The following is a 17,745-nucleotide window of genomic DNA, read 5'->3' as shown; positions in this document are numbered from 1 at the left end:
GAGTTGAGGTTGCAATCAGTTCAGCCGGGAACTTACTGAATGGTGGAGCAGGCTCGAGGGGCCGAGTGGCCTACTCCTAATTCGTATGTTATCACATCCTTTATAATAGATTGTATCATTTTCCCTCCTACTGATGTCAGGCTAATGGGTCTGTGGTTCCCTGTTTTCTTTCTCCCTCCTTAAATAGTGGGGTTACATTTACCACCTTCCAATCTGCAGGAACCATTCCAGAATCTATAGAATTGTGAAAGATGATCACCAATGTATCTACTATCTCTGCAGCCGCCTCTTTCAACACTCTGGGATGTAGAGCATCAGCTTTTGGGGATTTATTAATTTTTAATCCAAAAAATTCTCCAGTACTACTTTTTCACTCATTCTCACAATTGTGAGAACCCCTTGGTTCTCTCATGTTTTTGGGACGATTTCTGTATCTTCCTCCATGAAGACAGCCACACATTGTTTAGTTTCTCTGCCATTTCCTTATTCTCCATTATAAACTCTCCTGTTTCTGCCTGGAATGGACCCACATTGGTCTTTGCTAATCTTTTCCTTTTCACATTCCGATAGGAGCTTTTCCAGTCGGTTTTTATGTTTCGCGCCAGTTTCTCTCATATTCTATTTTCTCTTTATCAGTTTCTTGGTCCTTTGCTGAATTCTCAAACAAGCTCCCAATCCTCAGGGCTACTACTATTTTTGCCACTTCATGAGCCTCTTCCTTGGATCTAATGGAATCTGAAACTTTTCTTGTTAGCTACGGTTGCATCATCTTTCCTGTTGGATTTTTGTTTCTTAAAGGAATCTATATCTGAGCAGCTGTGAAAATGAACAAAATGCAGTGCTGGATATAATTGAGAGTAGAAACAATAACAGAAGCCAACTCTTGCAATAAATTGTGAAACTTTGAGTGTCTCAGTAGGTGGGAAGAATTACTGCATCACTTTTCCTGTGGATTTTTGTTCCTGAAAGAAATGTGTATTTGTTGCAAATATGTAATAAATGCTAACAAATGTCTGTTTATTGTTAACCTTTTATTGCAATTTCCCAACCTACCACAGACAACCTGTCCCTCATACCTCAACAGTTTCCTTCTTTGAGAAACACCCAGAAAAAGTAAACAAAGAACCATGTAACCACCATAGCCCATCTTCATGGCAACGTGGCATGCTTTAGGAGGTTCCAAACAGAAATGGGAACTAAATATCTTCTAACTTCCAACACATTTTCACTCTGTGACCCTTGTGAAATTGGAAACCACGTATTTGCAACAAAGCTCAAAGAGCATCAGCCCACTGGAGGATACATTGCGAGACCAGTCTTTCCAGCAGAAAGAAACCCCGACCATCCGTATTGACCAATTGACAGGATGAATAAATTGCAGTTCCGAATGTAATTGAGAGCAGAAACAACAACAGCAGAATCCAATCCCTGCAATCAATTGGGAACTTGTTGGTGTCTCAGTAGTTGCGATGAAACAGAAAATGTGTTCCCACATTGAGAGCAGATGAACGGCCTCTCCACTGTGCGAACTCGCCGGTGTCTCCGCAGGTGCGATGGATCACTCAATGCCTCCCCTAATCAGAGCAGGTGAATGGCCTCTCCCCGTGTGAACTCGCTGATGTCTCTGCAGGTTGGATGAATGTCGGAATCCTTTCCCACAATGAGAGCAGGTGAATGGCTTCTGCCCAGTGTGAATTCGCTGGTGACTCTTCAAGTGAGATAACTGAGTGAATCCATTACCACACTGAGAGCAGATGAACAGCTTCTCCCCAGTGTGAAATCGCTCATGTCTCCACAGGGTGGATGAATGTCTGAATCCCTACCCACACTGAGAACAGATGAACGGCCTCTCCTCGGTGTGAACCCGCTGGTGTATCTTCAGGCTGGATAACTGAGCGAATCTCTTCCCACACTGAGAGCAGGTGAACGGCCTCTCCCCTGTGTGAATTCGCTGGTGTGTCCGCAGGGTGGATAAATCTCTGAATTCCTTCCCACACTGAGAGCAGGGGAACGGTCTCTCCCCAGTGTGAACTCGCTGGTGTGCCTGCAGGTGGGGTGACTGAGTGAATCCTTTCCCACACTGAGAGCAGGTGAATGGCTTCTCCCCAGTGTGAATTCGCTGATGTGACTTCAGGCTGAATAACGCAGTGAATTCCTTCCCACACTGAGAACAAGTGAATAGCTTCTCCCCAGTGTGAACTCGCTGGTGTGTCTTCAGGTTGGATACCTGAGTGAATCCCTTCCCACACTGATAGCAGGTGAATGGCTTCTCCCCAGTGTGAACCCGTTGGTGTGACTTCAAGCTAGATAATGCAGTGAATCTCTTCTCACACTGAGAGCAGGTGAACGGTCTCTCCCCAGTATGAATTCGCTGATGTGACTTCAGGGTGGATGAATGTCTGAATCCCTTCCCACACAGAGCAGGTAAACGGCTTCTCTCCAGTGTGAACTCTTTCATGTGACTTCAGGCTGGATAACTCAGTGAATCCCTTCCCACACATAGAGCAGGTAAATGGCCTCTCCTCTGTGTGACTACGTTGATGAATCTCCAGCTTCGATCGGACTCTGAATCTCTTCCCACAAACTTCACATTTCCACGGTTTCTCCATGTTTTGGGTGTCCTTGTGTCTCTCCAGGTCGGACAATCAGTTGAAGCCTCATCCACACACAGAACACGTGTACGGTCTCTCCCCGCTGTGAATGGTGCAATGTTTTTTCAGGCTGTGTAACTGGTTAAAGCTCTTTCCACAGTCAGTGCTCTGGAACACTCTCACTCGGGTGTGTGTGTCTCGGTGCTTTTCCAGTCACATTGATGTTTAAAATCTTTTCAAGCAGACAGATTAGTCAAACATTTCTCCTAGATTCAAAGGCTGATGATATTCAGGTCCCAAGGACTCAGTCAGATCGAGATGTGACTTTTGCGATTTTTGTCTGTAATTCCTCCTCTTCTAATATCCTGTAAAAACAAATTACAAAAATCATCACTGTCAGTACAGGATAGAAATTCAGAACAGACAATTCTAGTTCCTAGAGAACATTTTTCCCCCTCTCATTCCCAAAAGCTGTAAATCTCCATCTCACGCACTCTCCCTCCATTCTCACTCTGCTGTATCTACTATTCACTAATCCAATTTTCCTGAAGGTGCTGATTCAGCCCCCCCCCCCCTTCTCTCAGGAGCACCCACCTCTCGTCTTCCTCGGCAACACAAACCATAATCAGCCTATGGATGTCCAGGTCCTGGATGCTCCTAAACACCCACCTCAAAGTCCACATATTCACAATTCAGGCACAAACGATCACCAGGACCATTGGCATCCCCTCCAACCTCCCACTGACCATCACATACCCACCCCCTGGATCGGCCACAATGTTCCCCCACCTCAAAAGCCACTCACTTATTAACCAACACCGCCACCACCCTTGTCTTCATGTCTAAGCTGGTACGGGAATCCCTGCCCCACCCACCCCTTCCTTAGCGTTGTCTCATTTTCCACATTTATGTGCGTCTCCTGCAAGAACACAATGTCCGAATTCAAACTCATCAGATGCGCAAGAACACAAGATCGTTTAACCGGCCCATTCAACCCGAGATATAGATTTCAAAAGCAGGGAGGTCATGTTGGTATTGTGTAGAACTTTGTTAGGCCACAGCTGGAGTACTGTGTGAAATTCTGGTCGCCACATTATAGGAAGGATGGAAGTGCACTGGAGGAGGTGCAGAGCCCATTCTCCAGGATGTTGCCTGGGATGGAACGGTTAAGTTATGAAGAGAGGTTGGATAGGCTTGGGTTGTTTTCAGTGAATCAGAGAAGACTGAAGGACAACCTGATCGAGGTGTACAAAATTATGAGGGGCGTGGATAGGGAGCAGCTGTTCACCTTTGTTGAAGAGTGGACACAAGTTCAAGGTGAGGCAACACGGTACCACAGTGGGTAGCACAGTTGCTTCACAGCTCCAGGGTCTCGGGTTCGATTCACGGCTTGGGTCACTGTTTGTGCAGAGTCTGCACGTTCTCCCCATGTGTGTGTGTGCGTGGGTTTCTTCCGGTGCTCAGGTTTCCTCGCAACTTCCAAAGATGTGCAGGTTAGCTGGATTGGCCGTGATAAATTGCCCTTAAGTGTCCAAAAACGTTAAGTGGGGTTATGGCCATAGGGTGGAGGTGTGGGCTTGGGTAGGGTGCTCTTTTCAAGGGCTGGTGCAGACTCGATGGGCCGAATAGCCTCCTTCTGTACTGTAAATTCTATGAGTAGGAGGTTTTGGGCTGGTTTAGCTCAGTGGGCTAGACAGCTGGTTTGTAATGCAGAACAAGGCCAGCAGCGTGGGTTCAATTCCCAAACCAGCTTACCCGGACAGGCGCCGGGATGTGGTGACTTGGGGCTTTTCACAGTAACTTCATACTTGTGACAATAAAAGATTATTATTATGAGGGGGGAATTGAGAAAAAACCTGTTTACCCAGAGGGTGGTCATGGTATTTCAGGAGAACAGCGACCACGACACCACACAACCCTGCTCTGGCAACCTGTGCAAGACGTGCCAGATCATCGACATGGGTACCATCATTACACCTGGGAACACCACCCAACAGGCACGCGGTACAGACTCCTGCGACTCGGCCAACATTATCTACCTCATACGCTGCAGGAAAGGATGTCCCGAGGCGTGGTACATTGGCGAGACCATGTAGATGCTGCGAAAACGGATGAAACAACATCGCGCGACAACTGCCAGGCAGGAATGTTCCCTTCCAGTCGGGGAACACTTCAGCAGTCAAGAGCATTCAGCCTCTGATCTACGGTAAACCTTCTCCAACGCAGAATCGCCGAGCAGAAACTGATAGCCAAGTTCCTCACGCATGTGTACGGCCTCAACCCGGGACCTTGGATTCATGTCTAATTACATTAACCCCCACCATCTGGCCTGAGCTTGTGGAATCCTACCAACTGACATGGCTTGACACAATTCACGCCTCTTTAACCTGTGATTATCCCTTTCTCCAGTCGCTACATCTGGACATGTAAAGACTTAATTGCCTGCAAATACTCACGTTCAAAGTACTGTCTTGCATCATTGACTTTGTCTATATATGTGGTTGTGGAACCCACCTCTTCACTCACCTGATGAAGGAGCTGTGCTCCAAAAGCTAGTGATTCAAAACACCTGTTGGACTTTAACCTGGTGTTGTAAGCCTTCTTACTGTGCCTAACCCAGTCCAACGCTGGCATCTCCACATCATGGTCTGGAATACACTACCTGGGAGGGTGTAAGAGGCCTCACATCCTTCTAAAAAGTACCTGAATGAACTGGCATGTCATAACATTCAAGGCTTTGGGCGAGGCTCTGACAAATGGCATTTGGTAGGCAAGTCCGGTGTTTTTCATGCATCGGTGATGACTTGATTGGCCAAAGGGCCTTATCTGTGCTGTAGTCTGTGATTCTGAGAGAGACCTTTGCAGAGTCTGCACCCTCCCTGGATTCACTTCCTTTCCCTTCAGTTGCTGAAAGTGACCAATTGAAAGTCAGAATGAGAAAAGAAATGGAAAGGGGAGAAAATAAAGTGTTCTACTTACAGATGTTGGAAACAGGAGGACGTTTCAATCTGTGTGAAGCTCAAATCTTTTATTCACAAAGCCCGCGCTCTGATTGACTGGAGGACCAGAGTCCTTCCGGTCCTCCCACTCGTCCCATTGGTCAATACCTGAGCAGAATGGTCAGGGATGGGTACTTCCGTATATGCGCAGCTTCTCCTCTACCTTGGACATGCGCAGCTTCTCCTCTACCTTGGACATGCGCAGCTTCCCCTCTATCTTGGACGTGCGCAGTGGCGGAGATCACCAAGCGGCTTCTCCCTGTGGCGCAGCCGGTTGACTGGAAACCTTGTCCTGAGGTGTTGGGGGAACAAGAGCTGCCGCGCCCCCGCGCCGGGTCTGCCCACTGGAATCCGGAAACGTCATTCCTATTGGCTGATTCAGGCAGCTCTATTGTGACGTCAGAATGACTCAGAGGGACGTACCCAGCTCAGCCTCTCATTGGGGCAATATCACTGGTCACAGAAACACGATGCTGCGGATTGGACAGCAGCTCAGCGCCCCGGAGGGAGGAGACCCTCCTGCTCCATGTGGGCTTGGGTCCCGCCCCCTTCCTGGCGCCATCAGAGACCAATGGGAATCCGAGGAGGACCGGAAGGGCACGGGTCTCCCTGCCAATCAGAGTGCGGAATTTGTGGTGATGGCTGCAAAGAGATTCTCCAGGAAGCTGCTGCTTCCTCTGTTTCTGAATGAAGATTGACGTTCACACAGACTGAAACTTCCTCCTCTGTCCAATCTCTGTGAGTAAAACACTTTCTTTTATCCCCCTTTCCATCTCTTTTACCCCTTGTCGCTGGCAGGCTCGTGCAAGTGCGGAATTTGGCACTGTACCCCTCGTTGTTGTCAGTGGGGGGTGGGGTTGTTTTGGCGATCTATGGTGGGATTATGGAGGAGGACAAGGAGTCCATGAAAAGGATTAAGGCCAAGTGGGAGGAAGAGTTTGGGATGGTGTTGGAGGGAGGACTATGGTGTGAGGTGCTACGGAGGGTTAACACCTCAATGTCGTGTGTGAGGCTGAGGTTGATTCAATTGAAAGTTGTGCACAGGGTGCACTTAATGAAGGTGAGGATGGGCCGGTTGTACAAGGGGGTGGGGGGGATAGCTGTGAGCGGTGTGGGAGGGGTTCAGCCAATCCAGTCCACATGTTCTGGTCCTGCCCAAGGTTGGAGAAATTTTGGGGGTCAATTTTCAGCACCATGTCTGAGGTTCTGCACGTGCATTTGGAGCCGGGTCCCCTGGAGGCCGTATTCGGGTGTCAGACCTGCTGGAGCTGCAGAAGGGTGATTGGGCAGATGTTTCAGCCTTCGCCTTGTTGATTGCCTGCAGGCAGGACCCGTTGAGGTGGAGACCAGCTTCCTCTTCTTCCCCCCCCCCCCCCCCCCCGGCCTCGGCATGGCTGGGGGATCTAATGGAGTTCTTGTATTTAGAGAAGGTGAAATTTGCTCTGAGAGGGGCAGATGAGGGGTTCACCAGAGATGGGTTTTGTTTGTCATATTTTGGGGATCTGGTGACCGTCAAAGAGCAGGAGGGCAGTTTGGAGGTTGGGGTGAGAGGCGTTGGGGTTTGGGTCTGTTTTTTTATTGTACAAATGGCAAAATTTTGAAAACTTGAATAAAAATATTTTTTTAAAAATACAAACTTCAGGGGGCAGCACGGTGGCACAGTGGTTAGCATTGCTGCCTCACAGTGCCGAGGTCCCAGGTTCGATCCCGGCTCTGGGTCACTGTCTGTGTGGAGTTAGCACAATCTCCCCGTGTTTGCGTGGGTTTCGCCCCCACAACCCAAAGATGTGCAGTGTAGGTGGATTGACCATGCTAAATTGCCCCTTAATTGGGAAAAAATGAATTGGGTACTCTAAATTTTTTTTTAAAATTTCATATCAAAATCTGACAGTGTTACTCAATTCATTGAATATCAATGGCTTTTAAATCCACGAGGACAAATGTTTGATTGTTCCGTCTGCTTCAAAAGGTTTAAAACATCAGTGTGACTGGAAAAGCACCGAGACACACACCCGAGTGAGAGTGTTCCAGTTCACTGACTGTGGGAAGAGCCTGAAAAGGCATTGCATCATTCACAGTGGACAGAGACCGTTCAGGTATTCTGTGTGAGCCTTCAACTGATTGTATAACCTTGAGAGACAGCAGGACACACCCGCACCATGGAGAAACGATGGAAATGCACCAGTGCGTTCACACTGGGGAGAGACCGTTTAGCTGCTCTCACTGCACAAAGTTTAGAAGGTCATCCACACTGTGGAGACACCAGCGAGGTTTAGTTGTCCATCTACAGTGGAAACTCATTGGCACATTCAGGGTGTGACCATTCTGCTGCTCTGTGTGGGAAAAGATTCAGTGCTCCATCCAGCCTGTGGACACACCAGCGAGTTCATACTGATGAGAGGCCGTTTGCCTGCTCTGACTGTGGGAAGAGATTCAATACTTCATCCCACCTAATAATAAAAATCTTTATTAGTGTCACAAGCAGGCTTCCATGATCACTGCAATAAAATTACTGTGAAAATCCCATAATTGCCACACTACAGCATCTGTTCGGGTACAGTGAGGGAGAATTCAGAATGTTGAATTCACCTAACAAGCACGTCTTTCAGGACTTGTGGGAGGAAACTAGAGCACCCGGAGGAAACCTCATGCAGACTCTACACAGACACTGACTCAAGCTGGGAATCGATCCCGGGTCCCTGGCACGAGCCAGCTGATGGGGAGGGCAGGAGTGCCCAGTGTGGTCACTGAATACATTGTGGGAACTGCCCATTTAAAGAGGCTGCCTTGACTCGCTGGTCTGAGAATCCACACCTTGCCCCTCTGTGTGACGCTGGCTGAGAATAGACATCGGGGCTGCTCAATGTACTGAAAGCCATTTGCTTCTGTTCTCCTTGTCTAAAATCAAATTGGAAGAAAAGGGAGACCACTCTGAAACTGGGAAAACAGAATTCCAGGCGTTATTGACATCACTGTACATATTGCAGACACACATTTATTTATCTTTGACCACAGAATCTCACTGCACAGGAGGCCATTCGGCCCATCGTGCCTGAGCTGGCTCTATGAAAGAAGTACTCAATTAGTCCCACTATCCTCCCTTTCCCCATGAACCCTGAAAACTAAACTCCTTAACTTAAGCAAGGAGTCAGGAGGGCTAGAAGGGGTCACGAAAAGTCATTGGCAAATAGGGTTAAGGAAAATCCCAAGGCTTTTTACACGTACATAAAAAGCAAGAGGGTAGCCAGGGAAAGGGTTGGCCCACTGAAGGATAGGCAAGGGAATCCGTGTGTGGAGCCAGAGGAAATGGGCGAGGTACTAAATGAATACTTTGCATCAGTATTCACCAGAGAGAAGAAATTGGTAGATGTTGAGTCTGGAGAAGGGTGTGTAGATAGCCTGGGTCACATTGAGATCCAAAAAGACGAGGTGTTGGGTGTCTTAAAAAATATTAAGGTAGATAAGTCCCCAGGGCCTGATGGAATCTACCCCAGAATACTGAAGGAGGCTGGAGAGGAAATTGCTGAGGCCTTGACAGAAATCTTTGGATCCTCGCTGTCTTCAGGGGATGTCCCGGAGGACTGGAGAATAGCCAATGTTGTTCCTCTGTTTAAGAAGGGTAGCAAGGATAATCCCGGGAACTACAGGCCGGTGATCCTTACTTCAGTGGTAGGGAAACTACTGGAGAGAATTCTTCGAGACAGGATCTACTCCCATTTGGAAGCAAATGGACGTATTAGTGAGAGGCAGCACGGTTTTGTGAAGGGGAGGTCGTGTCTCACTAACTTGATAGAGTTTTTCGAGGAGGTCACTAAGATGATTGATGCAGGTAGGGCAGTGGATGTTGTCTATCTGGACTTCAGTAAGGCCTTTGACAAGGTCCCTCATGGTAGACTAGTACAAAAGGTGAAGTCACATGGGATCAGGGGTGAGCTGGCAAGGTGGATACAGAACTGGCTAGGCCATAGAAGGCAGAGAGTAGCAATGGAAGGATGCTTTTCTCATTGGAGGGCTGTGACCAGTGGTGTTCCACAGGGATCAGTGCTGGGACCTTTGCTCTTTGTAGTATATATAAATGATTTGGAGGAAAATGTAACTGGTCTGATTAGCAAGTTTGCAGACGACACAAAGGTTGGTGGAATTGCGGATAGCGATGAGGACTGTCGGAGGATACAGCAGGATTTAGATTGTTTGGAGACTTGGGCAGAGAGATGGCAGATGGAGTTTAATCTGGACAAATGTGAGGTAATGCATTTTGGAAGGTCTAATGCAGGCAGGGAATATACAGTGAATGGTAGAACCCTCAAGAGTATTGAAAGTCAAAGAGATCTAGGAGTACAGGTGCACAGGTCATTGAAAGGGGCAACACAGGTGGAGAAGGTAGTCAAGAAGGCATACGGCATGCTTGCCTTCATTGGCCGGGGCATTGAGTATAAGAATTGGCAAGTCATGTTGCAGCTGTATAGAACCTTAGTTCGGCCACACTTGGAGTATAGTGTTCAATTCTGGTCGCCACACTACCAGAAGGATGTGGAGGCTTTAGAGAGGGTGCAGAAGAGATTTACCAGAATGTTGCCTGGTATGGAGGGCATTAGCTATGAGGAGCGGTTGAGTAAACTCGGTTTGTTCTCACTGGAACCGAAGGAGGTTGAGGGGAGACCTGATAGAGGTATACAAAATTATGAGGGGCATAGACAGAGTGGATAGTCAGAGGCTTTTCCCCAGGGTAGAGGGGTCAATTACTCGGGGGCATAGGTTTAAGGTGAGAGGGGCAAGGTTTAGATTAGATGTACGAGGCAAGTTTTTTACGCAGAGGGTAGTGGGTGCCTGGAACTCGCTACCGGAGGAGTTGGTGGAAGCAGGGACGATAGTGACATTTAAGGGGCATCTTGACAAATACATGAATAGGATGGGAATAGAGGGATACGGACCCAGGAAGTGTAGAAGATTGTAGTTTAGTCGGGCAGCATGGTCGGCAAGGGCTTGGAGGGCCGAAGGGCCTGTTCCTGTGCTGTACATTTCTTTGTTCTTTGTACTAGTCCCTTTCTAAAATTTATCAACTCCCTGTGTTGAATCTGCTTCCACCAGCCTGTCAGGCAGTGCATTCCGGATCAAGATTCATCGTCTTCATTTCCCCTCTGGCTTTTATGTGAATAACCTTAAATCTTGTCGTCTGGTTAACAATCCTTTTGTCAATGGAAACAGTTTCTCTTTAATTACTCGATGTAAACTGTTCATGATCTTGTCTAAACTCAGATAATAGAAAGATCCTGAACAGTCCCATTATTCTGCTCCACGGAACAATTTACATCAATGGTTAAATCCAATAAAATTAACCCAGTGACAACAATGACCAATTGTCTGATTACAACAGGTCTGATTCAAGATGAGGTAATGTTAATTCAAGAGGTAAAAGTGGGATTTGGGAGTGATCTTGGGTTTTGTAAGTTGGACTCTAGTCGTGGAGACACTGGAGTGTTCCTGGGCAGGAATTTAGGAAATCACTGTTGGTTCAGGAACCTGAGGAAGATTCACACTTCTACCAGGACAGGTCACCCAATTGAGGTGGTGAACGTCACTCGTGTACTTCATCAGTACACTGCTTTTAAAAAATAAACATTGACATTTCAGAGTCCTTAAGCCTCCTTCGAATTGTAGCATTTTAGAGGTTTAATTTGGAACTGAGTAAATAAGGCACCTTCAACCAAATTAAACCAAATCTAAATATTCATTATATACCCTTTAAAACAGAGATAGGGTCTCCAGGATGTGCAAGAAAGATTAACAAGGATGATATCAGAACTGAGAGTGTTTACGTTTCAGGAGATATTGAACAGGTTGGGGATATTTTCCCTGGGGAAGAGAAGGTTGAAGACTGACCTGATAGAGACTTTAATGGGTGTGATAGGATTGACATCATCAGGGTGGCATAGTGGTCAGCACTGCTGCCTCACGGTGCTGAGGACCTGGGTTCACTCCCGGCCCTGGGTCACTGTCTGTGTGGAGTTTGCACATTCTCGTCGTGTCTGCGTGGGTCTCACCCCCACAACCCAAAAAGATGTGTAGGTTAGGTCGATTGGCCATGCTAAATTGCCCCTTAATTGGAAAAAAATAATTGGGTACTCTAAATCTATATTAAAAAATGTTTTTTTTAAAAGTCATCGCTGTGATTACGGAATAGAAATTCACAACTGACAATTTTTTAAAAAAAAAATAATTTTTATTAAAGGTTTTCATAAAATATCAATAACAAAATGAGAAAGAAAAAAGAACCCAACAGGGTTAAGTACAAAACACAATCTAAAAAAGCAACCCCCCAAACCCCTCCCCCTGTACATAAATAATAAATTAACATTAACACCCCGACTTAACACAACAGGTGTATACACCCCCTCAGACCCTTACAGTGTAAATAACATAAACAAAAACAAAGTAAACCCCCACCCCCGAACTGCTGCTGCCATTGACCAATGTCTATCGTTCTGCCGGAAAGTCTAAGAACGGTTGCCACCGCCTAAAGAACCCTTGTGCCGACCCTCTCAAGGCGAATTTCACCCTCTCCAATTTAATGAACCCTGCCATATCGTTGATCCAGGATTCCACGCTTGGGGGCCTCGCATCTTTCCACTGAAGGAGAATCCTTCGCCGGGCTACCAGGGACGCAAAGGCCAGAATTCCGGCCTCTTTCGCCTCCTGCACTCCCGGCTCCTCTGCTACCCCAAATATTGCGAGCCCCCAGCCCGGTTTGACCCTGGATCCTACCACCCTCGACACCGTCCTCGCTACGCCCTTCCAAAATTCCTCCAGCGCTGGGCATGCCCAGAACATATGGGTGTGATTTACTGGGCTCCCTGAGCACCTAACACACCTGTCCTCACCCCCAAAGAACCTGCTCATCCTTGTCCTGGTCATGTGTGCCCTGTGCAGCACCTTAAACTGTATGAGGCTGAGCCTCGCGCATGAAGAGGAAGAGTTAACCCCCCCCCCCCCCAGGGCATCTGTCCACGTCCCCTCTTCGATCTCCTTTCCCAACTCCTCCTCCCACTTAGCTTTCAACTCCACCACCGAGGCCTCCTCCTCCTCCTGCATCACCTGGTCGGTTTCCGAGATCTTCCCCACTCCCAGCCCCCCCCCTCAAGAGCACCATGTCCTGTACTGTGTGTGGCAGTAGCCGTGGGAATTCCCCCACCTGCCATCTGGCAAACACCCATACCTGAACGTGTTCCCCGGGGGAAGCCCGTACTTCTCCTCCAGCTCACCCAAGCTCGCGAACTTCCCGTCCACAAACAGGTCCCCCAATTTTCGTATGCCTGCCCTGTGCAACCCCGAAAACCCTCCACCTGTTCTTCCTGGGGCGAACCGGTGGTTCCCCCGTAATGGGGTCCACGCCGAGGCCCTAACTTCCCCCCATGCCGCCTCCACTGCCCCCAAATTTTGAGGGCCGCCACCACCACCGGGCTCGTGGTATACCTCCTTGGAGGGAGCGGCAGTGGCGCCATTGCCAGCGCCCCTAGACTCGTACCCACACAGGACGCCGTCTCCAGCCTCTTCCATGCAGCCCCCTCCCCTCCATCACCCACTTGCGCACCATTGTCGCATTGGCGGCCCAGTAGTACACAACTGACAATTCTAGTTGTCACAGAAAATCCTTCTTCCTCTCAAACTATAAATGTCTGACCCCCACCCATGCTCTCCTCACTATTGATATAAACACTAATTTATCCTTCTGTCCTCCTGCTTTTCCCCAAGTCTCCTCCCGTGAAGATGCTGACTCTCGGGTTCAGTTTCACTCTCACCTATTGCCCACCCCAGGTGCTAAGGGCGAACATCACAATCAATTCCCATGACTACCAACATGTACTTTGTGTCAGAGTGAGGTCACTGCCCCTCCTCCACTTTTCATCCCAGTCCCACGAGTTTGGACAGTGTAGGCCGTAGCTCCCACAATCCCCCGCGCTGGGGAAACCGCTCTATCCGCCGCATGGGCAGGTGATCAGGTACTGCGCATGTCCAAGGGTGAGGGAAAGCTGCACATGTGTGGAAGAAAGCCCGCCCCTGACCTTCCTGCTGAGGTGTTGACCAATGGGAAAGTGGGAGGACCGGAAGGACTCTGGTCCTCCAGTCAATCAGAAGGCAAATGTTGTGTTAATGAAGATTGACCATGACACAGACTGAAACCTCTTCCTGTCTCCAACATCTGTGAGTAAAACACTTTGTTTTCTCCCCCTTTCCATTTCTTTTCTCATTCTGACCTTCAATTGGTCACTTGCAGCAACTGAAGGGAAAGGAAGTGAATCCAGGGAGGGTGCAGACTCTGGAAAGGTTGGCCCAGATCTCTCTCTCTCTCAAAGACATTGACATCCTTTGCTCCCTCAGCTTGACACATTTATTTGTTTGGCTAAAAGGGTGGTTTCTTTCCTAATGTTAACAATTAAAAGGGTTGGTTTCCCCAGAGTTCTCCCTGTGTCTATGCGGGTTTCCTGCAGGTGCTCCGGTTTCCTCCCACAAGTCCCGAAAGACGTATGTCTGGTAATTTGGACATTCTGAATTTTCCTTCTGTGTACCCGAACAACATGGTAGCATAGTGGTTGGCACAATTGCTTCACAGCTCCAGGGTCCCAGGTTCGATTCCCGGCTTGGGTCACTGTCTGTGCGGAGTCTGCACGTTCTCCCCGTGTATGCATGGGTTTTCTCCGGGTGCTCCGGTTTCCTCCCACAGTCCAAAGATGTGCAAGTTAGGTGGATTGGTAATGCTAAATTGTCCTTAGTGTCCAAAATTGCCCTTAGTGTTGGGTGGGGTTACTGGGTTATGGGGCTAGGGTGGAGGTGTGGCCTTGGGTAGGGTGCTCTTTCCAAGAGCCGGTGCAGACTCGATGGGCCGAATGGCCTCCTTCTGCACTGTAAATTCTATAACAGGCGCCGGAATGTGGCGACTCAGGGCTTTTCACAATAATTTCTTTGCAGTGTTAATGTAAGCCTACTTGTGACAATAAAGATTATTATTATTATTATTATTAGAGTTGGCTAAAATTTAAAGGAACAGTAAATAAATGTCGGACAGAGATATGTCTAGTGTTTTTACATGGTACAGATTAGATATATTATTATGAAAACAAATTACTGTGGATGCTGGAATCTTAAACAAAAGCAGAAAATACTGGACAATCTCAGAAGGTCTGACAGCATCTGTGGAGAGAAAAGGGAACTAATGTTTCGAGTCTGGATGACGCTTTGTGACAGTTAGAGAGAACTGGAAATGGGGTCAGATTTGTACTGTAGTGGGGGAGGGGTGGAATGGAGCGGTGGGGCTGGAATAGGGCCAGCAATAGGTGGAGATACAGACAAAGATGTCGAGAACAGAAGATAAAAGGAATGCAAATGGTGGTAATTAAGGCTAAGAAGGGCTGATAGTGGTACATAAAAAGGTTAGATTGTGTGAATGGCAGAATAAAGGTGAGCAGTGTGTAAAGGGCAACTTGAAATAGTTGGAATGGGGGGAAGGGAGGAGAATAATGGGGAGGGAAAAAACGATCAATGGAAGAAATGAAAATAAATTGATAGATAAAAATGGGGTAAAGGTGGTGGAGAGTCTGAGGTTGTTGAACTCAATGTTAAGTCCAGAAGGGTGTAACATGCCTAATCGGAAGATGAGGTGCTGTTCCTCCAGTTTGCGCCGGGCTTCACCTGAACATTGCAGCAGGCCAAGGACGGACATGTGGACTGAGAGCAGGGCGGTGAGTTGAAATGGCAAGTGACAGGAAGGTCTGGGAACTGCTTGCGGATGGACCGGAGGTGTTCTGCAAAGCCTGGAAAAATATATTCATTTTGCTTCGGTTTGCACCCCTCTATCACCTCCACATGGTCTGTCTCCAACACTTCCCTTTCCTTCCTTGACCTTTCTATTTCAATTTCTGAGATAGACTGTGCACTAATATCCATTACAAACCTACCGACTCCCACAGCTACGTCGACTCCAGCACTTCACACCCCACATCCTGCAAGGACTCCATCTCATTCTCTCAGTTCCTTCACCTCCGTCACATCTGTTCCGATGATGCCACTTTCCAAAACGGTGCTGCTGACATGTCTTCATTCTTCCTTAACCGTGGCTTCCCACCCACTGTGGTCGACGGGGCTCTCAACCGTGTCCGACACATCTCCCACACCTCTGCCCTCCCCCTCACTCCTCTCTCCCAGAACCAGGATAGAATTCCCACTGTCCTCTGTAGCCACTTATAATGGCCAACTCCCAAATCAAAATGGCGAATGGCAGAGGCTGATGGGAATGTCAGCCAACAAGACACAAACGAGCAGCTGCAGGTTGGCTGTGTATTTACCTCTGGAAAGGCCAGACAAGATCGATACCAGCAACCATCAGCATAACAAAACACCAGCCACCTGCATACTAATGAGCAATCCCCGGGAACAATAAGCAACACTTAGACACACAAAGCAAAACCAGACTCTTTGGCGCCAGCAGGAGCCTACACAAAAGGAGGTGAACGACCACCTGAAGACCGCCCATCGATCAGGGAACCGCTCCAGCATTGGAGAAAATCGAACCAAGCGATTGGGACAAAGTCCAATCACTTGGGACCAGGTACAGGGTCCACCCCGAAAGGCAGGAAGCCCCTGAGGACTATAAGAATTGAGCCCCAAGTTCAAGTCTCTCTCTTCTCCACCGCTTCTCCAGCTCTTCACTCTTCAGCAGCTGGTCGAAACTGTAAGTCTTAATTCAACGCTCGCTACGAGATAGGCGCTCCTAGCTACCAATCTGTATCAACTTCAAATCCCGCAGGCTCAGAACCCGAACGAAAGGCCATTTGTTTCCCTGACCTGGTGGGCCAGTTCCAAGTTAAGTATTGGCCTGTTAGTTTTAGAAGTAGCTTAAACATAGAATTTATGCATGAGTAGTGATTACTGTGTATAATGACTGTGCTTTGATTTAAATCTTACTAATCGGTGTATTGGATTATTGATCATTACTCGGACTTGAACCACGTGGCGGTATCATAAAGATACCTGGCGACTCAGGAGCAAAGGTAATAAAACAGAGCAATTGAACTAAGGCAAAATTAGCAACATTATTTGGCGACTTCCTGATGGGACCCGATCTAGAAGTGGAAAACCACTCCGAGAGAACCCAAGAATTTGAATTAGAGATCCAATTGGAAACAGAAAACCACAAGTGTTCAAGCAGTTCTGATCAATACTCATAATTCGGAAGTGTGTGTATGCATGCGTAACTAACAGGGCGATAAGGTAAAACTGATAGATTTTTTGTTGAAACAAAACTGTCGGAAGTTTGTATATCGGAAAGTAGCGAAAGCCGTACCCGTATTTACAGTACCGCCTTAATACCCCTGTCCCAAATTTGAAGAGCAGCATTCGGATTAATACCCCTGTCCCAAATTTGAAGAGCAGCATTTGGATAGGAAAGATGGCAATGCAGGCAATGCAACGCCTCATGAACCCAGAGGAATTTGCGGTCGCAGCGACCAGCAGCAGTAGAGTGGGACAATGTCCCATTTGGGAGGAAGAGATCAGGAAAATCTCAAAGGGAAAGGATGGCCCCTTTGGAATGAATTCTGTGACAACGAGGAATCAGGTCCCGGGAGTATAGGACATTCTTGGTGGAAGAACCTGAGTGAGATCCACAAAAGGAGCTTAGGGAAAGCTCGCAAGCCGATGGCAATTGTGTCCTGCTTGGCACAATTGCGAGGCACAGAGGAGGTTGTTAGGACGCTCCGGAAATAAGTTGAGGGCATACATCGAATGAGTAAGGTCGATGTAAGCAAAGTAGAAAAGGAGAATTTAGAATTGAGAAGGAAGTTGGCAGCAAAAGATGGAGAGGTGGAGGATGCCAATCGGGCACACCAGTCTTGTCTGGCGCACTTAAGCAGCTTCCAGTCTCAATATCAAAACGCCTATCAGGACACGCAACGTGCAGTCCTGGTACGTGAAGAAACAGAAAAGCAGGCAGAAGCGTCGCAGAGACATTGCAGCGATCTAAAGGCAGCATTAAGAGCACTCCATGCTGCCACCACAGAACAAAGACAAAGCACGCTTGATCACGCAAAGTGCCGGAAGCAGATTGCAGAGCTGCAATCGCTGCTTTCAGTTCAGAATGACTTCCAGGAAACCTTTGGAGCGAA

General features: G+C 47.9%; 2 protein-coding genes across 6 annotated transcripts in view; one reads left to right on the top strand and one right to left on the bottom strand.

Moving 5' to 3' along the window:
• The window catches only part of LOC140422021 (uncharacterized), a 72,697-nt gene that overhangs the window by 20,058 nt on the left and 34,894 nt on the right, over positions 1-17,745 (top strand). For 3 of the 4 annotated variants that reach the window (XR_011947226.1, XR_011947225.1, XM_072507000.1), the window contains exon 1: positions 6,151-6,328. The gene's annotated coding sequence lies outside the window, so the exon portion shown is untranslated. Of the gene's footprint in view, positions 6,329-7,559; positions 7,687-17,745 lie in introns of those variants that run through there. The other variant, XM_072507002.1, reaches the window with a different exon arrangement.
• LOC140422025 (uncharacterized) lies at positions 1,017-5,797 on the bottom strand. 2 transcript variants are annotated; one of them, XM_072507013.1, is made up of 2 exons: positions 5,571-5,797; positions 1,017-2,956 (listed from the first exon to the last, which is right to left on the bottom strand). In XM_072507013.1, the coding sequence occupies exon 2, from the start codon at positions 2,456-2,458 to the stop codon at positions 1,820-1,822; it is 639 nt and encodes a 212-aa protein (XP_072363114.1). In that variant the 5' UTR covers positions 2,459-2,956; positions 5,571-5,797; the 3' UTR covers positions 1,017-1,819. The 2 variants fall into 2 exon arrangements, with proteins under 2 accessions (XP_072363114.1, XP_072363115.1); XM_072507014.1 differs by lacking the exon at positions 5,571-5,797 and adding an exon at positions 5,118-5,531.

This window comes from Scyliorhinus torazame, chromosome 5 (genome assembly GCF_047496885.1).
Source record: "Scyliorhinus torazame isolate Kashiwa2021f chromosome 5, sScyTor2.1, whole genome shotgun sequence".
Taxonomy (NCBI): Eukaryota; Metazoa; Chordata; class Chondrichthyes; order Carcharhiniformes; family Scyliorhinidae; genus Scyliorhinus; species Scyliorhinus torazame.
The sequence above is the reverse complement of the archived record's forward strand: the minus strand, read 5'-3'. Positions and strand labels throughout refer to the sequence as shown.